Here is a 25,717-nt window from a genome sequence, read left to right as displayed (position 1 = left end):
AAGTTATTTCAGTGTAGTCCAATTTTTAACCTTTACTTTATGGGTTTGTGTGTCTGTGTGTGTGTGTGTGTGTTTTGTTTAAGAAATCTTAACCTATTCCCAGGCCAGGAAGATAGGCTCCTATATTTTTTTCTTGAAGTGTTTTTGTTACATTTCATATTTAGATCTTCAGTCTATCTGGAATTAATTTTTAAAAAGCTTTTTAGTTTGAAATAATTTTAGACTTACAGAAAAGAAGAAGGATATGTACAAAGAATTATCCTGTATACTTTTTACCAAGACTTCCTACATTTTAACTTTTTATCATGATTACTTTGTTTCCCTATATATTCATTTAAACATACACTTTTTTTCTTGAGCTGTTTAAGTATAAATTGTAGGCAATGCTCTTTTACTGTGGAATACTTTAGTGTGTATTTCCTGAAAAACAAGGACATTCTCTTTTATAACCATAGTACAATTACAAAATCAGGAAATTGACATTGAAACAATGCTAGTATCCAAGGTATAAACTTTCATTAAATTTCACCAATTGTGCTAATGTAGCAAAAGAGAAAAAAAATGTTTTTCTGGTCCAGGATCCAGTCCAGGGTCATGTATTACATTTAGCTGTTATGTTCTTCATTCTCCTTAAATTTGGATTAGTTCCTCAGTCTTTGTCTTTTATGACTTTGACATTTTTAAAGAGTGCAAGGTAGTTATTTGATAGACTGCCCTCCAAATTTGGGTTTGTCGATGTTTCCTTGCGATTAGGTTCGGGTTGTACGTTTTGGCAGGAATACCACAGAAGTGGTGTCCTTAGTGCAGCATTTCTGGAAACACATGACTTCCATCTGTTCTGTCACTGGGGTTGTTAACTTACTTTGGTTAAGGTACTGTAGGTTAGGTTTCTTCACTGTCACATTACCATGTCCCTTTTTTTTTTTTTTTTTTTTTTGCAACAGGGTCTCACTCTGTCACCCAGGCTAGAGTGCTGCAGTGGTGTTAACATAGCTCACTGCATCCTGAAACTCCTGGGCTCAAGTGATCCTCCTGTCTCAGCCTCCCGAATACGAGGCACTATTGGCGAGCATGCCATCACACCCAGCTAGTTTTTCTGTTTTTTTGTAGAGATGGGATCTTACCCTTGTTCAGGCCAGCCTCATTCATTCATATTATTGTGGACTCATGGATTCTTATTCAGTAGGCTGTGAATTGTTAGAATCATTTTATCTACCTATCAGTCGATTGATTGCTTCTTCCCAGTATAATGCCTTTTTTTTTTTTTTTGGTGGGGGTTGAGGTCTCCCAGTGTTGCCCAGGCTGGCGCCTTGAACTCCTTGCGTCATCCTGAGTCGCTGCCACAATAGGCACTCGGTCACACCTGGCTAGGATCATTCATTTTTTTTTTTTTTTTTGAGACAGAGTCTCACTCTGTTGCCCAGGCTAGAGTGAGTGCCGTGGCGTCAGCCTAGCTCACAGCAACCTCAAACTCCTGGGCTCAAGCGATCCTTCTGCCTCAGCCTCCCGAGTAGCTGGGACTACAGGCATACACCACCATGCCCGGCTAATTTTTTCTATATATATATATTAGTTGGCCAATTAATTTCTTTCTATTTATAGTAGAGACGGGGTCTCGCTCTTGCTCAGGCTGGTTTCGAACTCCTGACCTTGAGCAACCCGCCCGCCTCAGCCTCCCAGAGTGCTAGGATTACAGGGGTGAGCCACCGCGCCCGGCTGGATCATTCATTTTGATGATCAGATTGTCCCTGATTTAGACAGTGGGAGCCCCTTCAAGCTGTGTTTTTCTTTTGACATATTTCTGTCATTCTTTGATCACTTCTTAATTTCTGGCATAATGAGTTTTGTCTTTTTTTAGCCCCAGCCCGAGAATCAGCCATTTCTTCAAGGAGGCCTTGTTCCTTTTAGTAGAAGATGGTATTTAAAAACCAAGATCTGGAAGTTAGGTGTGCTCTTTGCTTTTGGGAAACACATACCAACTTGCATACACACGTATGCAATGTATGTGTCTGTATCAGCTTCTATATCTATGTATTAAAGTGTATGAGGTGGGGGCACACTTGTAGTCCCAGCTACTCAGGAGACTGAGGAAGGACAATCCCTTGAGCCCAGAAGTTGGAGGCTGCAGTGAGCTAGGATTGCACCACTGCTGTCTCGCCGGGGCAACAGACTGAGACCCCATCTCGTTTAAAAAAAGTATGAATTTACACTGACTTCTAATTCCATTGACATACAAGGTTCATAAAAGCCTTCCTACATTCCTTAATTGTAATCCCTTTCTCCCAACAGTGAGAAACCTGGCTTCTATTATCTGTATATATTTACTTATTTTCTCAACCCTAGAATATACAGAAAATAGTTTGACAATTATTCACCCATACCACTATGAAATGGAAATCTACCAACTAGAATTCAATATTTGCTCACATGTTTTTGTCTTTAGCTTGTGAGTTTGATGATTTTTGGTCAAAATACTGTGTTCTTTTTTTTTTTTTTTTTAGCAATGTCTAAGCAAGGAACTGTGTTCTAAAGATACTTGAATTGTGCTATTCATTTGAAGTGCAGTTAGGTCCATTTGGTCTTATCATGTTCTGTCCTGGACTTCCTCTATCCTTTTAATTTTATTTATTTATTTTGACTATGTGAGACACTAATGTGGCTCTACAATCAGAACTACATGGGAAGGTATATTCAGAGAAGTCTCCCTTCCTTCCCCCATTCCTTCTTATTCTGTTCCCATCCACGCCTGGAGGTAAACAGCCAATTTGGTTTTTGTTTATCCTTCCTGTGTTTATATTTGCATAAATGCACAGATACACATGTATATATTTCCCCTTTCTTACACAAAAGGTGGCATAATATAATATATTTTTGTATTTTGCTTATTTTCCTTAATATATTCTGGAAATCTCTCCATAACAATTTGTAGCAGTCTTATTCTTTTTTCTAGCTGTTGAATATTTCATTATGTTCACTAAAGTATACTATGTCCACTTACCTGTGTATAGGCATTTAGGGTCCACCAGTATTTTGCAATGAAAAACAATGCTGCAATGAATAATATTGTGCATGTGTGTTTTTGTATTATTTGGAGGTGTCTCTTCAGGTTCAGTTGCTAGAAATTCAGTTGTTGAGCAAAAGGTAAATGCATATGTAGCTTTGTTAGATATTTCCTGATTCCTTTCTTTTTTTTTTTTTTTTTTGAGAGTCTCACTCTTGTTGCTCCGGCTAGAGTGCTGTGGCGTCAACCTAGCTCACAGCAACCTCAAACTCCTGGGTTCAAGCAATCCTCCTGTCTCTGCCTCCTGAGTAGCTGGGACTACATGTATGTGCCACCATGCCCGGCTAATTTTTTTTTATATAGTTTTAGTTGGCCAATTAATTTCTTTCTATTTTTAGTAGAGACGGGGTCTCCCTCTTGCTCCAACTGGTTTTGAACTCCTGACTTTGAGTGATCCGACCTCCCAGAGTGCTAGGATTACAGGCGTGAGCCACCGCGCCTGGCCTCCTGATTCCTTTCATAAGGCACCTTATATCAAGGTGCATTTCCACCAGGAACTTAGGAGAGTGCCTGTTTCTCCATAACCTTCTCAGAAGAATGTGTTATTCTTTTTCATTGTTGCCAGTCTGAGAGGGACAGGTGCTGCTTAATTTGCATTTCTCTTACTGTCAGTTAGGTTGATCATCTTTTCTTATAGTTGTGTGTATATGTGTGAATTGATTGTGTATGATTGTTCATTCATTTTGCTCATTTTTCTTTTTTCCCTCAGTTATTTTTTTAGAGAAGGGATCTTGCTCTGTTGCCCAGGCTGGAGTGCAGTGGCAGATTCGTAGCTCACTGCCTCAGCCTCCTGAGTAGCTGGGACTACAGTTGCGTGCCACCCTGCCCGACTAATTTTCAAAATTATTTTTAGAGACAGGTTCTGCCCTCGATTTTTAAGAATTCTTTATGTAGGGATCTTTGCCCTTTATCTGTGAGATACTGCAAATATACTTTCCCAGCTTTTCACGTTTTTTTCCCACGTTTTTTTACTTCACTTATGATGGTTTTTTGACCATGCAAAAGACTTTTAAAAATTTTAAACTAAATTTTTTTTTTATTTCTAAGATTTTTATTTTTACATAGTCAAATGATCAGTTCTTTGTTTTATGATTCAGGATTTTGAGTCTTAGTTTAAAAACCTTGGACTTTAAGATTTATTTTTAGGCTGGGCGCAGTAGCTCAAGCCTATAATCCTAGCACTCTGGGGGGATTGCTTGAGGATAGGTGTTTGAGACCAGCCTGAGCAAGAGTGAGACACTGTCTCTACTTAAAATAGAAAAAAACTAGCTAGGCCTGGTGGTGCACGCCTGTATGCCCAGCTACTCAGGAGGCTGAGGCAGGAGGATTGCTTGAGCCTAGGAGTTTGAGGTTGCTGTGAGCTAGGCTGACTCGATGGCACTCTAGCCTGGATGACAGTGACACTCTGTCTCAAAAAAAAAAAAGGATTCATTCTTTACCCCCTTTATGAATATGTGGTTGACCTAGCACCATTTCCTGGAATACCTATGTTTTCTGCACTGCTTCTTTGGCTATAACTCAACTGTCTATACAAATTCTTGGTTTATTCTTGTGCCAGTACTGTGTTAATTATTATAAGTGCAGAGTTTGTGGTTTAGTGCCCTGACGTATGTTTAACTTTGTCATCACTCAAAGAAAGACAAACTGTAACTGGAGAAGTGTTTTTTCATAGGATAATGTAGGGCAGTGTTCAGATGTAATTGTTATGAAAGGAAAGAATACTTAATTTATGGAAGAGAAAAATTAGTTCAAAGATAAGTTTAACAGAATATAAAATGATTTGAAAAGTTAAGAGTATGTTGAGTTTATTATTGGCTAATAGATGAGGGACAAATTAACAGGAAAGAGGTCTGATTTAGATGTGCAGGGTTTTTTTGTATTGTAGTTGATTACCCATTTTCATTAACAGAGACAGGTCTTAAATATTATGAACAGTCCTTAATGATTAATGTAATGTCCTATTTCCTCTTTACATATTCTAGTTTTCTTATGATGTGACAACTCTAAATTACCAGTTTAATTCTATTTAATTAATTGGAAACAATGATCCCTTTCTGCCTCTTTTTAAATAAGATAGATTGACCACCTAATGGTACTATATTATAACTTTCATAATTGAATGATGAGAGCAGAAATCTTCGCTGGGTATGTGGTATGTGCCTGTAGTCCCAGCTACACAGGAGGCTGAGGAAGGAGGATCGCTTGAGCCCAGGAGTTTGAGGCTGCAGTGAGCTGTGATTATGTCACTACACCCCAGCCTGGGTGACGGAGTCAGACGTTTACAGCTGTAAGAGACTTAGAAATTAGTTACTTAGGAATCATTTTAACTTGTAGAAGAAGTTATCTTTTTTATTTTATTTTATTTTTTTTGAGACAGAGTCTCGCTTTGTTGCCCAGGCTAGAGTGGGTGCCATGGCGTCAGCCTAGCTCACAGCAACCTCAAACTCCTGGGCTCAAGCAATCCTCCTGCCTCAGCCTCCCGAGTAGCTGGGACTACAGGCATGCATCATCATGCTTGGCTGATTTTTTTCTATATATAATTAGTTGGCCAACTAATTTCTTTGTATTTATAGCTGACCTTGAGCAATCTATCTGCCCGCCTCGGCCTTCCAGAGTGCTAGGATTATAGGCGTGAGCCACCACGCCCGGCCCATTATGATTATCTAAGAGAGAGTGTGGTTCCAGATAGAATGTATAAATCAATTGGCTAACTTGTGCCTTTCACCTTAAAGGGAGAAAACTTTTTGATTCTTTTATTAAAAAGTACTTTTTCTTTTTTTCACAGATCTTTAACTTCTCTTTCTGTTCTCTTTCATTTCTAGAAGTAAAAACATATTTCTTCACTATTTTTCTTAAATAATAATTTTACTGTCAATCCCATTGGCCATAGTGTTTGTTTTCATTTTCAAAACCTCATGATACAGCCAGGCGCGGTGGCTCACGCCTGTAATCCTAGCACTCTGAGAGGTTGAGGCGGGCAAATTGCTCGAGGTCAGGAGTTCGAAACCAGCCTGAGCAAGAGTGAGACCCCGTCTCTACTATAAATACAAAGAAATTAATTGGCCAACTAATATATATATAGAAAAAATTAGCCAGGCATGGTGGAGCATGCCTGTAGTCCCAGCTACTTGGGAGGCTGAGGCAGAAGGATTGCTTGAGCCCAGGAGTTTGAGGCTTCTGTGAGCTAGGCTGACGCCACGGCGCTCACTCTAGCCTGGGCAACAAATCGAGACTCTGTCTCAATAACAAAAAAAGCTCATGATACTTTAAAAATAATCTATTTATTTATTTAAAGAAAGAGTCTCACTCTGTCACCTGGGCTAGAGTGCTGTGGCATCAGCCTAGCTCACAGTAGTAACCTCCAGCTTCTGAGCTCAAGCAATCCTTCTGCCTCAGCCTCCTAAGTAGCTGGGACTACAGGCATGTGCCACCATGCCCGGCTAATTTCTTTGTATTTTTAGTAGAGACGAGGTCTTGCTCTTGCTCAGGCTTTTCTCAATCTCCTGAGCTCAAACAATCTACCCACCTCATCGTCGGAGAGTGCTAGGAATACAGGCGTGTAGCCACCATGCCTGGCCTGTTTATTAATTTATTTTTGAGACAGAGTGTTGCTCTGTCGTGGGGCTAGAGTGCAGTGGTGTCACCATAGCTCACTGCAACCTACAAGCGATCCTCCTGCCTAAGCCTTCCTAGTAGCTTAGCTGAGACTACAGATGTGTATCACCGTGCCTGGCTAATTAAAAAAACATTTTTTTAACTTTGACTATAATCCATGAAAGAAAGAAAAATAAAAAAAAAAAAAGAAAAAAAAAAAAGAAAAAAAAACAAACTTTTTTTTTGTAGAGAGAGGCTGATCTCAAACTCCTGGGCGATCCTCCCACTTTGGCCTCCCAAAGTGCTAGGATTATAGGTGTGAGTCATTGCGTCCGGCCAAAAATAATCTTAATAGAATATAGGCCGGGCATGGTGGCTCACGCCTGTAATCCTAGCACTCTGGGAGGCCGAGGCGGGCGGATTGCTTGAGGTCAGGAGTTTGAAACCAGCCCGAGCAAGAGCGAGACCCTGTCTCTACTATAAATAGAAAGAAATTAATTGGCCAACTAGTATATATAGAAAAAATCAGCTGAGCATGGTAACGCATGCCTGTAGTCCCAGCTACTCGGGAGGCTGAGGCAGTAGGATCGCTTGAACCCAGGAGTTTGAGGTTGCTGTGAGCTAGGCTGATGCCAGGGCACTCACTCTAGCCTGGGCAACAAAGCAAGACTCTGTCTCAAAAAAAAAGAAACAAAAATAATCTTAATAGAATATAGATCAGTATTGCCAATGGTGTTTCTCAAGTAGTATGGTCATTTTGACTACTAGAGAATTAGATTAGGTAAGAAATTTCAGAACAGTTTCTTTTACATATTGGCTCCATCAGTGATCACTTTAAAGCAGCGAAGATTATTTGACTCTGAATGATATTTCTCTCTGGAAATTGCAAGGTTGTACTTTTGTGGCATTTTAGAACGTTGCTGAGATGGCCCATGTGGTATCACTCACATGATCCTTGTTCCCAAGTTACCTTACAGCTGAAAGACTAAGAAGGATGATGTCTTCACTTTTCCCCACCCCTCACTTAGCAGCTTCCATAAAATCTTTGATTATGTGTGTAATTTTAGTATTTTACAAAGAGGTATGTGATTGTAAACCTGTGATGAAATTACTTCTGCAGCACAGTGTGGTGTGCTGCTTACCATCAGAAAGTGTTTGCATACTGTTGAACTCAGTGTAACAGTCAAGAGCTTTGTTTAGTCTCAAAATATTATTTAATCTTGCTTTGTCTAGTCAATGTTTTCATTTTCTGTCGCTTCTAGACCAAGAGCAGTGATGACCTTTTGGCTGGAATGGCTGGAGGGGTGACGGTGACTAATGGTGTCAAAGGAAAGAAAAGCACCTGCCCACCTGCAGCACCTTCAGCATCTGCCCCTGCCATGACCACCGTGGAGAACAAATCCAAGATTAACACAGGTATGCGTGGCATTTGGTCTGAGATTTCAACTGCTTTTTTGTTTGAAATAGGCAGAGTGCATTGGTGTTTAGGGTGTCCATCTAATTGTAGACAATTTCAAACATATACAAAAGTAGACTGATATTTCAACTCCATGTGCTCCTCACGGTTACCATTTCGTAGCCAGTCGTAACTCCTTTTCATCCACCTTCGCCCTTTACTGTTTTGAAGAAAATTCCAGGTATCATATCATTTCATCCATAAGTATTTCATTGTCTTTGAAAGATAAGGATTCTTTCAAAAACATTATCACATACTGTTACCAATCCTTAAAATAATTAATAACTTTCTTAAATCATAAATTATTCAATAAGTAAAATTTCTAATAATTTTTTTTACTGTCTATTTTTATTAGAAATAGAATTCACATGGGTCAGTATATAATATATAATAATTGGCTGTTATGTCTGTAAAGTCTGTTTCTAAATCTGTGTGTTTACCCCCATTCTTGTAATTTAATTTGTAGAAAATGGTCGTTTGACCTGTAGAGTTTCTAAGGATCTGGATTTTGATGTCACAACATCTCCAAGATATCCTGGCCATTGTCCTCTGTCTTCTCTCTCTCTCTCTCTCTCTTTTTTTTTTCTCTTCTTTTTTTAGAGCCTGGTCTTGCTCTGTTGCCCAGGCCATAGTGCAGTGGTGCAATCATAGCTCACTGCAGCCTCGAACTCCTGGGCTTAGGTGATCCTGCCTCGGCCTTCTAAAGTGCTGGGACTGTAGACATGAGCCACTGTACCTCGCCTTCTCTGTTTACTGTAAATGGTGTTGGATCGAGGCCTAGTGGGGTAGGTTCAGGTTCCTTTTTTGTGTGTGGATCCTCTAAAGTAGACTGAATCAGGATCCGCGCTTTTTTTTTTTTTTTTTTTTTGAGACAGAGTCTCGCTTTCTTGCCCAGGCTAGAGTGAGTGCCGTGGCGTCAGCCTAGCTCACAGCAACCTCAAACTCCTGGGCTCAAGCAATCCTCCTGCCTCAGCCTCCTGAGTAGCTGGGACTACAGGCACGCGCCACCATGCCGGGCTAATATATATATGTATATATATATTAGTTGGTCAATTAATTTCTTTCTATTTTTTTTTTTTTTTTTTTTTTTTTGAGACAGAGTCTCCCTTTGATGCCCAGGCTAGAGTGAGTGCCGTGGCGTCAGCCTAGCTCACAGCAACCTCAAACTCCTGGGCTCAAGCAATCCTTCTGCCTCAGCCTCCCAAGTAGCTGGGACTACAGGCATGCGCCACCATGCCCGGCTAATTTTTTCTATATATATTAGTTGGCCAATTAATTTCTTTCTATTTATAGTAGAGACGGGGTCTCGCACTTCTCAGGCTGGTTTTGAACTCCTGACCTCGAGCAATCCGCCCGCCTCAGCCTCCCAGAGAGCTAGGATTACAGGCGTGAGCCACCGCGCCCGGCTAATTTCTTTCTATTTTTATAGTAGAGACGGGGTCTCACTCAGCCTGGTTTTGAACTCCTGACCTTGAGCAATCTGCCTACCTTGAACTCCCAGAGTGCTAGGATTATAAGTGTGAGCCACCTCGCCCAGCCTTTTTTTTTTTTTTTAAACAATACTCCTTCATAGGTGGGGACATGTCCATCAATTAGGAGGCACATTGTGTCTGGTTGTTTCTCTTTAATGATACTGGTGGTTGGGTATGGTGGCTTATACCTGTAATCCCAGCAGTTTGGGAGGCTGAGGTGGGAGGATCACTTGAGGCAGGAGTTTGAGACCAGCCTGGCTAACATAGTGAGACCCTATCTTTACAAAAAAAATTAAAAATCAACCAGGCATGGTAGCACACACCTTTAGCCCCTGTTACTTGGGAGGCTGAGGCAGGAGAATTGCTTGAGCCCAGAAGTTTGAGGTTGCAGTGAGCTCTGATGACACCACTACACTCTGGCTGGGCTACAGAGCGAGATCCTGTCTCAAAAGAAAAAAAAATTAAAAAAACAATATTAGTAGCCTCTCATGATCAGTGCCTAGATCCATTCCTTCTAATTCTCCCCTTTCTCTTCCTTCAGTAGCAGCTATTTGATTTTAGATTGGATAGAATTGCTAAATTATCGTATCCTATAGTCTAAGGAGTAATGCTATCATATTTTACTTCTTATATTTATAAAAAACTTTAAAACTTCCATTAAACATAAGATCATGTGTTTGTAATAAAGCTTATGAAAGCAAATTGGCAAAAATTATAGCAGCTCCTCTTGTGTCATCATGCTGGAGGCTCATAGCCCCTCTTGTGTGTTAGACCGTCCTAGCCCAGGTTTACCCACTGCCCGGTCTTCTGCTGTGGCCTCCTGCAGTTATTCCTTCCTTCCCAGGTCAGGCTTCACTGTTAATTATAATATTGCTGTGGTGCAGTTAACAAGAGGGAATCCAAGTCCTTAATTTATGTTTTACAGGCATTATTTCATTTTATCCTCACTATAGCCCTATGAGGTAGGGACTATCAGTATCCTCCTTTTAGAGGTGAGAAAACTTGAGTATCTTGCCCAAGGCCATGTATTTTTTCATTTGCTCAGTAGATACTTATTGGGGCCCATTTTGAACCAGGCCACAAGGCTGATGTTAGAGCAAGGTCTTTTATTCCCAAGGCTGGTGTCATCACCCATGGAACACTCCAGCTTGTGTGGTAAGAAGGAAATGAAATACTCTTGCCATTTGTATTTCTTCCTGTTTTTTGGCTTTAGAATTGTACTGGGAGAGGGGCCATGTGTTTGCACAAGTGGTTCCTTCCCGATCGATGCCACCTGACCTCAGCATTCAGTGAGCACCTCCCTGAGTCAGTTGGCTCAGTGTGGCTCTGAATATCTGTGTTATTTTGCTGGGGATGTCATGACCACATACCACAAACTGGATGGTGTAAACTACAGAGATTTACTTTCTCACAATTCTGGAGGCTAGAAGTCTTAAGCAAGGTGTTAGCAGGTTTGCTTTCTCCTGAGGCCTCTGTTTTTGACTAACAGATGACCATCTTCTCTCTGTGTCTTCATAGAGTCGTCCGTGTGTGTGTGTGTGTGTGTGTGTGTCTGTGTGTGTGTCTCCTAATCTCCGATAAGGACACCGGTCAGGTTGGATTAGGGCCCACCCTAATGACTTCATTTTGCCTTAATTACCTCTTTAACTTAATTTCCTATTTCCAGATGCAGTCACATTTGAGGTTTGGGGGTTAGGGCTGTGCAAGGGACATGGTTCAGCCTAGAACAACATCATCTGCTCCACCTTTGCTCCTCCTGGTAACTTTCCTAAGGCTGGTTAATTTTAGTGTGTCCATTTGCTTGTCTTTACCTCACATTATTCTTTTTTTTTTTTTTTTTAGACAGAGTCTCGCTTTGTTGCCCAGGCTAGAGTGAGTGCCGTGGCGTCAGCCTAGCTCACAGCAACCTCAAACTCCTGGGCTCAAGCGATCCTCCTGCCTCAGCCTCCCAAGTAGCTGGGACTACAGGCATGCGCCACCATGCCCGGCTAATTTTTTATATATATATATCAGTTGGCCAATTAATTTATTTCTATTTATAGTAGAGACGGGGTCTCACTCTTGCTCAGGCTGGTTTTGAACTCCTGACCTTGAGCAATCCGCCCGCCTCGGCCTCCCAAGAGCTAGGATTACAGGCGTGAGCCACCGCGCCCGGCCTTACCTCACATTATTCTTAACACAATAATCCAAGAGGGCATTTTCTTCTTTGTGTTCTCTCTCCCCCTCTTCTCTTGTTTCTCTACCTTTCCTTTCATCTTGGGGCATTTCCAGTCCTTTCCCTCATTATTGGCTTTTTTTTCCTTTTGACTTTCAGACATGCACAGATTTTTCCTGTTTTTGGAGAGGTTTTTGGTTTAGATAAGAAGGATGATGGTATGTACCCTTTACAGAAATGGGGAAAGGAATTAATGTTTGGGAGAAAAGTTATGCCATCCTTTTCTTTTTTTGGCCTCCATATGCAGTTGTTTCTCCTAATGCTGTTATTTCCGCCTTTGCATCCTGTCACAGGTTTATTGTCCCTTCGCTGTTCTTGCTGCCACACCAACTGTGGGGCTCCTTTACTTTGATTGTTCCACCTACCCACGTTCCTGCTTTCCTGCTCTGCTTTCTTCCTCGTGTGTTCCACTTAGTATCCTCTAGCTTAATTTTCATAAAAATGCTCATTTCTTCATGTTTCTTCCCTGTTTAAGAACATTTATTGACTTGCTATGACTCACAGATGTTAGGGGCTCTATATAAACATTCCCCTGCATCTTCCATTAACTGTGTCACCTGACCCTCCCTTCTGTGCTCACTCCTGCATCCTCATCCTTGTCTATTGTGTGGCCAGCCTGGGTTCCTTCTGCTCTGCCACACCTGCCGTGTGTGGCTCTCTTCCTGTATCATGGAGACCACTCACTCCCTGTTACCTCTACAACCTGCTGCCCACTACATAAAGAACCTTTAAAAATGCTTATTGATAGAGATCTAGAGCTTGTTTTTTAAACTAAAAAAAAAGAAAAATCTTAAGTATTCATGACTATTTAAACATATTCCTATTCTTTTTGTATTAAACAAATGGTCATGTCGATTGTTTTCACAGATTTAAAATTTCATTAATGTGATCTGTGCAGCACGTTCGATTGATGCATCATCATTATTTAATGTTAACACCTCATTAGTTTTTAATGTTTAGAGAGGCAAGATAGCATACTGGTTAAGTTGCAGATTCTGCCTGGATTTGAATGTTGGCTCATCCATTTATTACCTGTTGGCAAATTATTTAACATCTGTGTCTGAGTTTCTTCATCTGTAAAACAGGGTGACAATAACACCTACCTCAGCGTTTAATGAGGCTTGTGTAAATTAAGGTATGTGAAATGTTAATTTGTGTGTGTGGAATAATTGCTAGATATATGTTAGCTATTGTTATTACTGTCATTACTATTTATGTGGCATTCTATGATCGGAAAACCTTTTCCCATTTACTTTGGTCATAATTCTTTTGTTTCTTAGTGGTAACTTAGATTTTTGGTCTGTCCTGAGGCTGCCTTTCCCTTCCTGCCCATCTGTGGGTTCCCTTCACCATCTGTTTCCAGTTAGATTGCCACTGCCTGGCTAATCCTACAGTCAGCTTCACCTATCTTGCCCTAGAATATATGCACCCAGCCGACTAGTTAAAGCCCTGCTTTTGGATTTGAGTTGGTGTGTGTATTTTAAATAACATCTTTACTGAGATATAATTCACATTCTATAAAATTTGCCTTTTAAAAGTGTATAATAAAGTGTATAACTTTTTTTTCATTGACAATTAAAAGATGAATTATCTGGTTTGGAGGAAACTGAATTTTAAAGCAACAGACTCTAAGGCAAGATTATTGTAGGTCTAAATCAATGTGTAGATCCTAGATTTTATCTTATCCGACCTGGGGCATGAACTATATATGCCTTTTTGTTGCTAATATTTTTGCCTTAAATTCTTTGTTTCAAACATGTAGGCACAAGTTCATCAACCAAGCGGAGCACTTCTGCAGGTAATAAAGACTCCAGTTCTACTAGAGAACGATTACGTGAACGTACCCGACTAAACCAGAGCAAAAAACTGCCTTCTGCAGGTCAGGGAGCTAATGACGTGGCATTGGCTAAACGTTCCCGCAGTCGCACTGCTACGGAGTGTGATGTTCGGATGAGCAAGTCGAAATCGGACAATCAGATCAGTGACAAAGCTGCTTTGGAAGCCAAGGTGAAGGATCTTCTCACACTGGCAAAAACCAAGGACGTGGAAATTTTACATTTGCGAAATGAACTCCGAGACATGCGTGCGCAGCTGGGCATCAGTGAGGGTCACTGTGAGGGTGACGAGAAGCCTGAGAAGGAAACCATTATTGCTCACCAGCCCACTGATGTTGAGTCCACCTTGTTGCAGCTGCAGGAGCAGAATACTGCCATCCGTGAAGAGCTCAACCAGCTGAAAAATGAAAACAGAATGTTAAAGGACAGGTTGAATGCATTGGGCTTTTCCCTAGAGCAGAGGTTAGACAACTCTGAAAAACTGTTTGGCTATCAGTCCCTGAGCCCAGAAATCGCCCCTGGTAACCAGAGCGACGGGGGAGGAACTCTGACCTCCTCAGTGGAAGGCTCTGCCCCCGGCTCAGTGGAGGATCTCTTGAGTCAGGATGAAAACACGCTTATGGACCATCAGCACAGTAACTCTATGGACAATTTAGACAGCGAGTGCAGTGAGGTTTACCAGCCCCTCACGTCGAGCGACGACGCGCTGGACGCACCGTCATCTTCAGAGTCGGAAGGCATCCCCAGCATAGAGCGCTCCCGGAAGGGGAGCAGCGGGAACGCGAGCGAGGTGTCCGTTGCTTGCTTGACGGAGCGGATACACCAGATGGAGGAGAACCAGCACAGCACCAGTGAGGAACTCCAGGCAACTCTGCAAGAGCTAGCTGACCTACAGCAGATTACTCAGGAGCTGAATAGTGAGAACGAGAGGCTTGGAGAAGAGAAGGTTATTCTCATGGAGTCTTTGTGTCAGCAAAGCGATAAGTTGGAACACTTTAGCCGACAGATTGAGTACTTCCGCTCCCTTCTAGATGAGCATCACATTTCTTATGTCATAGATGAAGATGTAAAAAGTGGACGCTATATGGAGCTAGAACAACGCTACATGGACCTAGCCGAGAATGCTCGTTTTGAACGAGAGCAGCTTCTTGGTGTCCAGCAGCATTTAAGCAATACTTTGAAAATGGCAGAACAAGATAACAAAGAAGCTCAAGAAATGATAGGAGCACTCAAAGAACGCAGTCACCATATGGAGCGAATCATTGAGTCTGAGCAGAAGGGGAAAGCAGCCTTGGCAGCCACGCTGGAGGAGTACAAAGCCACAGTGGCCAGTGACCAGATAGAGATGAACCGCCTGAAGGCCCAGCTAGAGAACGAGAAGCAGAAAGTGGCGGAGTTGTATTCTATCCACAACTCTGGAGACAAATCTGATATTCAGGATCTCCTGGAGAGTGTCAGGCTGGACAAAGAAAAAGCAGAGACTTTGGCTAGTAGCCTGCAGGAAGATCTGGCTCATACCCGAAATGATGCCAATCGATTGCAGGACACCATTGCTAAGGTATTGTTTAAGTAGATTAAAACATTCTGAATCAGCTTTTGGCAGCCGTTGTGCACAACATATTTGCTGAGAGCCAGGATCACTTGTTTGGTGTGTTATTAGTTATTTTTTAAAGCTGATTTTTTTAAATTTTTAAATTTTTTTTTGAGACCGGGTCTTGCTTTGTTGCCCCAGGTAGAGTACAGTGGCTTCAGCCTAGCTCACTGTAACCTCAAACTCCTGGGCCCAAGCGATCCCGGAGTAGCTGGGACTACAGGTACATGCCACAACTGCTGGCTGATTTTTTTCTGTTTTTGTGGTAGAGAAGAGATCTCGCTCTTGCTCAGGTTGGTCTTGAATTCCTGAGCTCAAGTGATCTTCCCATCTCCTCCTCTTCCTAGAGTGCTAGGATTACAGGCATGAGTCACCAAGCCCAGCCAAAAAGTTGATATTTTTTAAGCTTGAAAATGGTTTTCTTTTATTGGAATAGAGTGAAAAGCATTCTTATGATAATGTCTCTTCCACTCAATTGTATTTCATTACATTTCATAAGTTTTCTTGCCTGTGAGAGGATGTGGCTTGAGTTACAACTAATACCAGAATCTGTCCTTGGTTGTGGAGCAGATTATATAATTTACATCCTCATCTCCAATATATTTTGGTATAAGATAGATGGAGAGCCAGTATTCCTGTCTATAGGATCAGCAATACCTGTCACTTGTGATTCTGCTGTCATTGTAGGTTTCTTTTGGTGACAGAGTCTTGTTCTGTCTCCCTGACTAGAGTGCAGTGGTGTCATTATAGCTTATTACAACCTCAAACTTCTGGGCTCAGGTGATCCTCCTGCCTCAGCCTCCCAAGTAACTGGGACTACAGGTGCCCACACCATGACATTCGGCTAATTTTTCTATTTTTTTGTAGAGGCAGGGTCTTGCTCTTGCTTAGGCTGGTCTCAAACTCCTGGCCACAAGTGATGCTCCTGCCTTGGCCTCCCAAAGTGCTGTGATTACAGGTGTGAGTCACTGAGCCTGCCCCTGCTGTAGTTTTTTTCCAAATAGAATTCTGTTGTGAGTTAAAAGTAATTTAGGAGTATAGAGACTCCTGTTTCTTAGAGGTCTATAATTTGTTGCTGACAGGGACCTTAGAGCTCATTGGCCCAACCCCCTTGTGTTATATGCAGCAGTGTAGCAGTGAGGGCTCAGCTGGAACTGCTGCCCAGGGCTGCTGACTTTCTGCCTGGGGATCTGTGCCCTGCATGGTTGCTGATGAAGTGTTTATTTCCATGAGGTATCCAATTAATTCTCTCTCACATTTTATTTATTTGTTGTTTTAGTGCAATGATTTTTAAAGAAAGATATCAGTGTATCTTTGGCCAAAATTTGAATAGTTTAGACTTTAATATTTTTTTAGTGATCACTTTTAGAGATAGAGTTTAGGATATGTGTGTTATTTCTTGGTGCATGTATGTTGAGGGGGCATTATAAACGAATACTTCTGCGAAGACACTATTTGAGCATTTTTTCATGTGTCCATTTTCAATTTGATAGTGTAATTGTTACCAATAAGACATCATTTATGGAGGAGAGCATGTTAATCATTAATCAAATGCATATGCTTTCAGTCCAAACTTTGGAGAAGGGAAAATTTCCAAAATTTTCTCATAAATAATCTGGTTAAGATCAGTGATATGTCAATATAATTTTAGTCAGTGATGAGCAACAGTTTATATACTTAAGCGTATTACATAAAGTGTTATATTATTATAGAGTACTTGTTGATAGTTTTTAACAGTTATTAAACAGCTTGTTTTGGTTTTTGCATAGCACCTCACACATAGCTTCTGTTTGAAACAGTGTATACCTCAGTTCTAGAACCTAATCGTGAAACAATTCTTACTTTTCTAAATCTGCATCATCAATTTTATGTAGGTAGAAGATGAATACCGAGCCTTCCAAGAAGAAGCTAAGAAACAAATTGAAGATTTGAATATGACATTAGAGAAATTAAGATCAGAGCTGGAAGAAAAAGAGACAGAAAGGAGTGACATGAAAGAAACCATCTTTGAACTTGAAGATGAAGTAGAACAACATCGAGCTGTGAAACTTCATGACAACCTCATCATTTCTGATTTAGAGAGTAAGTGATGAGAGAACTTTTTTTTTTAATGTTTTAAAGTTTCATCTTTTTAGTCAGCTTCATGAATGATATAACCTAAATGAGAGAACTTTTCATTCCTTTTTATTCTACTCTTTTAAACATGGGGATATTTTGCATTTAGTAATAAAATAAAAATTAATACTTCTGATTGGTATTGTAGTCCAAAGGCACAGCTGTAGTGTATACATATGGTAAAAGTGTAATTCACACATTGGTTGATAATCTTTTTGGACTGCTGTGTTGTGTTTCTAAAGAAGAACTCTTAGGTAGAAGCAATAACTTTACAATTATGCCTAATTAAGGAAAATCATTTAAGTGAAAAGCTAATGGGATTATTATTTTCTAGATCTTAATAAAAGGCATTTATTATTTACTTACAGTGATTGCAAGTGAGACAGAAAAATATTGATCCTGAATGATCTTTTTTTTTTTTTTTTTTTAATTGCCATAGTACAGGGTAAGATCCTGAATGATCTTAAGCCTAAGCCACAGGTTTTTATTTATTTGTCTGATTTTCCTTCGTACTATGAAGATTTTTATAATATGGTGGAATTGAAACTCAGTTTTTAAGTTTCTTTGTCTTTATGTTAAAACTTTTTAAAAAAGATTATTTTCTGATTTTTTTAGACTTAGAAAAAAGTTGTAAAAATAGTACAAAGCATTTCTGTGTAGAAATTATGATGAGGAATAGGACATTTGCATGACCTTAAAATGTATTCCCATAGGCTGTTTACTAGTTACAAGTGAAGAAGAAAAATAAACATAATTATATAGTAGACAAATTGGGCAGCACTTTGACCAGGCAGTCATGTGAGTGACAGAGGCACATGGATATTGGACACAGCATTGGCCTGGCCATGTTCTGACTGAGGCATAACTCCAATTAATCACAAACATTAGAAGGCAAAAAGTGAGGAATAGTCTACTAAAAACAGAAGTGTGGGGCATGCTATCTTTCTCACAAATGTCAATGTTGTAAAAGACCAAGGCTGTGGAAATGTTATTGATTAAAGAATGCTAAGGAGACATGACAATTAAATGTCATACTTATGCCTGGATGGCCCAGTACTTCAGGGGGAAAATACTATAAAGAACATTATCACAAGGCCGGGCGCTGTGGCTCACGCCTGTAATCCTAGCTCTTGGGAGGCCGAGGCGGGCGGATTGCTCAAGGTCAGGAGTTCAAAACCAGCCTGAGCAAGAGTGAGACCCCGTCTCTACTATAAATAGAAAGAAATTAATTGGCCACCTGATATATATATAAAAAAATTAGCCGGGCATGGTGGTGCATGCCTGTAGTCCCAGCTACTCGGGAGGCTGAGGCAGAAGGATCACTCAAGCCCAGGAGTTTGAGGTTGCTGTGAGCTAGGCTGACGCCACGGCACTCACTCTAGCCTGGACAACAAAGTGAGACTCTGTCTCAAAAAAAAAAAAAAAAAAAAAAAAAAGAACATTATCACAAAATTGGAATATGTTTGGTAGATTAAATAAAGGTATCATATTGGTGTATAAATTTACAAAGTTGATTACTTTGGTTTTTTTTTTTTGAGACAGAGTTTCACTCTGTTCCCCAGGCTAGAGTGCCGTGGCATCAGCCTAGCTCACAGCAACCTCAAAACTCCTAGGCTAAAGCAATCCTCCTTCTTCAGCCTCCCAAGTAGCTGGGACTACAGGCATGCGCCACCATGTCTGGCTAATTTTTTCTATATATTTTTAGTTGTCCAATGAAGTTCTATTTCTTTCTATTTTTAGTAGAGAGGGGGTCTTGCTCTTGCTCAGGCTGGTTTTGAACTCCTGACCTTGAGCAGTCCTCCTGCCTCAGCCTCCCAGAGTGCTAGGATTACTGGTGTGAGCCACCGCGCCTGGCCCTGATTACTACATTTATGTAAGAGAATATCCCTGTTCTTCGGAGCCACACACTGAATATTTAGGGGCAAAGAGCCATGATGTATATCTTCAAATGATTCTAGAAAAACATTAGAGCTAGAACAAATGAGTACACTGTTAACAATAGGCAAATCCAAGTAAAAGGGTATATGGATGTTCCTTGTAGTATTTTTGTAACTTTTTGTAAGTTTGAAATTATTTCCAAATAATACATTTAAAGAATTCGTACACATTCTTCATCTAGATTCCTCAAATATTAACACATTTTAAGTTGTAATATACTTTTATATTGCCCAGGCGGGATGGAAAGGGAGAATGGGGGTAAAACCTTTTTTGATGCATTGGGTACAGCCTTTATTTATTAATTTTTTTTTGAGACAGAGTCTCACTTTGTTGTCCAGGCTAGAGTGAGTGCTGTGGCGTCAGCCTAGCTCACAGCAACCTCAAACTCCTGGGCTCAAGCGATCCTCCTGCCTCAGCCTCCCGAGTAGCTGGGACTACAGGCATGCACCACCATGCCCGGCTAATTTTTTATATATATATCAGTTGGCCAATTAATTTCTTTCTATTTATAGTAGAGACGGGGTCTCGCTCTTGCTCAGGCTGGTTTTGAACTCCTGACCTTGAGCAATCCGCCCGCCTCGGCCTCCCAAGAGCTAGGACTACAGGCGTGAGCCACAGCGCCCGGCCTATTTATTAATTTTTTTGAAACAGAGTCTCACTTTGTTGCCCAGGCTAGAGTGAGTGCCGTGGCGTCAGCCTAGCTCACAGCAACCTCAAACTCCTGGGCTCAAGTGATCCTGCTGCCTCAGCCTCCCAAGTAGCTGGGACTACAGGCATGCGCCACCATGCCCGGCTAATTTTTTCTATATTTATTAGTTGGCCAATTAATTTATTTCTATTTATAGTAGAGACAGGGTCTCGCTCTTGCTCAGGCTGGTTTTGAACTCCTGACCTCGAGCAGTCTGCCTGCCTCAGTCTCCCAGAGTGCTAGGATTACAGACGTGAGCCACCACGCCCGGCCTGGGTACAGCTTTTAAAACTCGTGGTTCATGCTACTGCTCCTTTGGGCTCTACCAGTTTATTATTCATTAACAGAGCATTAAGTGGCAGGTCCCATGTACTGTGTACTATGGATGCATAGATAGGGAGCTTTGAACCATTGCCAGGCGAGAGTGGGTCACTTGCTAGAGCCCCTAAAAGTGTCTTGTGGCATTTCTGAGCTCTGGCTGGCTGACCCAGCATCTGCAGATTGACTCCATGGTTGTTTGGACCATTCTGAGGCCCTCATGTACTAAAGTGTACAGAGTATGGGACTGTGTCTTTTGGAGAAGATGATTGATTGTCATAGAGATAAATTTTCTCATCTAAAGTTTAAAAAACCTTTCAACATTTGTATTTAGTTTATAGTTTTACTTGAGGGGATGTATCTAATTCTGCTTCCTAAATGTAAGGGGTTCTAAAGTTTTTTAGACTAATTTGGAAATTCAGTGTACTTCTAGTGTACAGGTATTATAGGTAATCTTTTTCTCTGAGAAACTTTTGTTTTGAACATGTAAAGAGTGCCACCTTGTGGTAATTGGGGCAAAAGCTAGAAAAATAAGATGGTCAGGATTGTTGGGACAAAATTTTAGAAATCCTTACAGTAATATTTTGTGGATTTTAATTAGAAAATGTCTGAACATCCTGAATACATTTTTTTACCCATGTAGCTTCTCTCCTCAGTTTTTTGAAATGAAAAGTTCAAATATACAGATATATTGAAAGAGTAGTGTAGTTACCACCTACGCCTGTGTTTGACAGTTGTTAACGTTTTGCAATGTGCACCTTCATGTGTGTATGTGTGTGTATTTAACTGAACTGGTTGACAGTAAGTTTTTTTTTTTTTTTTAAGATGGCCAGGTTTAAGTGTTTAATAGAGGAAACTATATATTTAAAAATTTATTATTCAGTCAAGAGAATACAAATTAAGACAGCTCTAAGCTCTCCCCACCCACCCAAAGAAAAAAATAGGAAAAAAAATTAAATATGTCATTTTACTTAGGTTTTTTGGAATTCAAAATTGTTAATTGCTGACATTAATGGTGTGCTATGACCTAGTTATAAAAGACAAAGATGGATTCCAAGTCATAAGGAAAAATCCAGATCTTTTTAAAAAGTCTTCTTCATTCTTCCAATTGTGAGTCCTTTGGCCTGTTGACAAATGTTAAACAATATACTGAGGCATCCTGAACTAGATGATGGAGTCAAAGGAAAAACATTCCTCATTTACAACAAAGGAAAAACCCACTTGGCCATTTTATTGCATTGCAGAAAAATGGGTTCCGTCATCTGTTGGTCACTCCTTATTGTCTGGTCGACAGTAAGTTGTTGACTCATGACATTTATAAATATTTCAACATGCAGTTCCTAAAAAAGCATTCTTCTCATAACCACAATATTATTGTTGCATGTAGTAAAATTAGTCATAATTCCCTAGTGTCATCTAATAGCCTGTATTCAGATTTTCCCAGCTGTCCTCAAAATGTCTTTTTCAGTTTTTATAAGGTCTAGAATCTAAACAGATTTCACACATTACATTTATAGGTTACATCTCTGTAGTCTGATAGGAGGTTTTTTTTTTCCCTAGAGAATTCTAGCATTTGGGATAGATACTAAGTCAGGACTTGGTATAAGGGACTGATGACAGGGAATATTGTTAATTGAGAAATTGACATTTCCTTCTGTGCATTGTTTTTTGTTGTTTTTTGTTTTTGTTTTTGTTTTGAGACAGTCTCCCTTTGTTGCCCAGGCTAGAGTGAGTGCTGTGGCATCAGCCTAGCTCACAGCAACCTCAAACTCCTGGGCTCAAGTAATCCTGCTGCCTCAGCCTCTTGAGTAGCTAGGACTACAGGCATGCGCCACCATGCCCGGCTAATTTTTTCTATATATAATAGTTGGCCAATTAATTTCTTTCTATTTATAGTAGAGATGGGGTCTTGCTCTTGCTCAGGCTGGTTTCAAACTCCTAACCTGGAGCAATCTGCCCGCCTTGGCCTCCCAGAGTGCTAGGATTGTAGGCGTGAGCCACCGCGCCCGGTCTGTGGCCTGGATTTTAAAGTAGCTATTGTAAGTATACTCAAGGATGTAAAGGAAAATGTGCTCATAATGAAAAAGCAAATGGCAAATCCCAGCAGAGAAATGAAATCTATAAAAAAGATCCAAGTAGGAATTGTAACAGCTAATATAAAAAATTTACTGAATTGGCCGGGCGCGGTGGCTCACGCCTGTAATCCTAGTACTCTGGGAGGCCGAGGCGGGTGGATTGCTCGAGGTCAGGAGTTCGAAACCAGCCTGATTGAGACCCCGTCTCGACCAAAAATAGAAAGAAATTAATTGACCAACTAAAAATATATATACAAAAAATTAGCTGGGCATGGTGGCACATGCCTCTAGTCCCAGCTACTCAGGAGGCTGAGGCAGTAGGACTGCTTGAGCCCAGGAGTTTGAGGTTGCTGTGAGATAGGCTGACACCATGGTACTCACTCTAGCCTGAGAGACAAAGTGAGACTCTGTCTCAAAAAAAAAAAAAATTTTTTTTTACTGAATTGTTTAAATAGCAAATTAGAGATACAAAAGAGCCAGTGAACTTGAAGATAATTCCGTAGACATTATCCAGTCTGAGGAACAGGGAGAAAAATGATTAAAAAAAAACAAAAGTAGCATTAGTGACCAGTGGGATAATATTGAACAGTGTTACACATGTAATTGGAGTTACAGAAGGCTCCTAGATCTCATATCTTTTCCTTCTTTTCCTTCCCAAAGTTGTATTGACCTGGCAAAAGAAATATAAAATCTTCAGTGAACCAAAAGCTGAGAGAGAAAACAGGGAGGGGGGGGCAATCAGTAGATTAACAATTTTGAGTGATTTCTGGAATTGGGCATTTGGAGAAATCAAACAATAGAAAAGCCTACAGTAGAGGACAGTAAAACTCTGCGTTACGATGTTCCCAACAAAACTTTGGGACAAGAGGACTAAAAGCTCCAGCTCAGGGCTGGTAGGGGCTGGGAAGAGCAGGCCACAGTGCTAGAGGAGTACCAGAACCCTGTACTCCTCCTCTCCTGCATAGCGTGTGGCTGCGGTCTTTGCCTCCAGCTTGCTGCTGAGTTCAAACTCTTTTCTTTCTTTCTTTCTTTTTTTTTTTTTTTGAGACAGAGTCTCGCTTTATTGCCCAGGCTAGAGTGAGTGCCGTGGCGTCAGCCTAACTCACAGCAACCTCAAACTCCTGGACTCAAGCAATCCTGCTGCCTCAGCCTCCCGAGTAGCTGGGACTACAGGCATGCGCCACCACGCCCAGCTAAGTTTTTCTATATATATTAGTTGGCCAATTAATTTCTTTCGATTTTTAGTAGAGACGGAGTCTCACTCTTGCTCAGGCTGGTTTCGAACTCCTGACCTCGAGCAATCCACCGGCCTCGGCCTCCCAGAGTGCTAGGATTACAGGCGTGAGCCACCTCGCCCGGCCCAAACTCTTTTCTAAATGATATTGGAGAACATGGTGCCCGGGGCTCCTAGTATGATGTTGGCATCAGAAAGAGAAGTGAACCCTATGCCTGAAGGAACTGCAGACTGCTGTGCAGTGTTGAGGAGGAAACCACACAAAGGGAAAGGCAGTCTGGCCCAGCAGTGAAACAGATCTACTGGCCCTCACCTTGGTGGGAGCCACCTGTACGCATGTGTCATCAGCACAACTTTTAGCCAGTTGTTATTTGGAGAGGAGAGGCTCCTGGATAGAACAGTGAGACCACCACAGTTGTTGAGTTAATATGCAGAAGTCTCTAATATTAACCATTCTTGTAATTTATAAATAAGAAAGAACAACCAGGACTTATTAAACATTTTAAAAATACCTTAAAAGAGCTTTAAAGAGAAATAGCAGAATGAAGCAGATCAAGTGAGCCCAAACAAATAAAGTTAATGACTTCACCACCAGTCTAGAATAACCAAGCTACCAAGAGTAGTGGTGTCAGGGAAATCTTAGGTCTAGCCCAGTCACAGTGACTTTCTCAACCATTTAAAATTTGCATACAGTGCCCTGTGCACTCATGGAGTTAGATTTTAAGTGCCTTTCCTGAGACGTGATGAGAACCTGGTCCCTAACACAGGGTAGTGTCTCTTTGGAGCACTAGTTTGACGGTGGGGAAGTGGCGGTGGAACCAGGGCTGGCTTGAGATTTGGGAAGTAGCAGGAGACAGAAGGGGGGAGTTGCCTATTTCTGAGGTGGGGAAAAGCCTTTCTAAACATGGCAGATTGACCAGAGCCACATAGAAAAAAGGGCTCAGACTTGACTATGTGTAATTAAAATTTTAAATTCTCCCTAAGTATAATAAATAAACGATACCATAAATAAATCACATGGAGAGAAATATTTATAACACTTAAGTAAATATGTCAAGGATTCTACACACCAGTAAGACTGGAACAGTCCATTAACTAAATAAAATATATGAGTAGATAAGTCAACAAAGGACCCCAGAAGCCGTAATTTAGTAAAAAGCAAAGAAATACAAAGTAAAACAAGTTGCCGGTTTTTACGTAGCAGATGTGGAAAAATTAAAAAGATTGATAATGGGGGGGGGAGCGGCGGAGGAAGGAGTCCTTTGATATACTATTGAAAGGAGTATGGATTACCAGAACATTTTTAGAGCATTGATCAAAATGTTAAAAGTACAACACTGACTTAACAATCCAATTCCAGGAACCTGTACCCTTCAGAAACATTCTTATAAGTTGGCAGATGTATACATAGATATGGATGCTTACTGCAGAATTGTTCATTACCACAAAAACTTGAAAACTACCTGTATTTGCAGAATTGTTCATCATCACAAAAACTTGAAAATTACCTGTGTTTTCAACAGCTGTGCACAGTATCTCCCTACTCTGGTTGCTATTTCACCAGTGAGGATAAACCAGGTAGGTCTGGGTGTACTGGCGCTGAGGAACGCCCTGATGAAATACAGCAAGCCACTGACAGTAGCGTATGCACTGTGCATGTTACTTTTACAATTAAAACCAGTAAAAGTTTTAAATACGATATTATACTGAAATGGTATAGTAACTAAATATAATAGTGTTCCTTAAAAAATGCTGATTTCTTCGGCTGGGCGTGGTGGCTCACGCCTGTAATCCTAGCACTCTGGGAGGCCGAGGCGGGCGGATTGCTCGAGGTCAGGAGTTCGAAACCAGCCTGAGCAAGAGCAAGACCTCGTCTCTACTATAAATAAAAAAGAAATTAATTGGCCAACTAATATACATATAAAAAATTAACTGGGCATGGTGGTGCATGCCTGTAGTCCCAGCTACTTGGGAGGCTGAGGCAGTAGGATCACTTGAGCCCAGGAGTCTGAGGTTGCTGTGAGCTATGTTGATGCCATGGCACTCACTCTAGCCTGGCAACAAAGTGAGACTCTGTCTCAAAAAAAAAAAAAAAATGCTGATTTCAATGTGTTCTATACAATAA

The 25,717-nt window shown here is 40.8% G+C and overlaps 1 protein-coding gene across 2 annotated transcripts in view; it reads left to right on the top strand.

Moving 5' to 3' along the window:
* SPECC1L (sperm antigen with calponin homology and coiled-coil domains 1 like) overlaps window positions 1–25,717 on the top strand; it is a 170,098-nt gene that overhangs the window by 44,726 nt on the left and 99,655 nt on the right. For both annotated transcript variants that reach the window (XM_012749269.2, XM_012749270.3), the window contains exons 3-5: window positions 7,918–8,071; window positions 13,561–15,191; window positions 17,099–17,306. In XM_012749269.2, coding sequence (XP_012604723.1) covers window positions 7,918–8,071; window positions 13,561–15,191; window positions 17,099–17,306 — 1,993 coding nt within the window. The remainder of the gene's footprint in view (window positions 1–7,917; window positions 8,072–13,560; window positions 15,192–17,098; window positions 17,307–25,717) is intronic.

Source organism: Microcebus murinus, chromosome 22, assembly GCF_040939455.1.
Source record: "Microcebus murinus isolate Inina chromosome 22, M.murinus_Inina_mat1.0, whole genome shotgun sequence".
NCBI classification, from domain to species: Eukaryota; Metazoa; Chordata; class Mammalia; order Primates; family Cheirogaleidae; genus Microcebus; species Microcebus murinus.
Note: the sequence above shows the minus strand (reverse complement) of the source record. Positions and strands in the feature narration are given on the sequence as shown.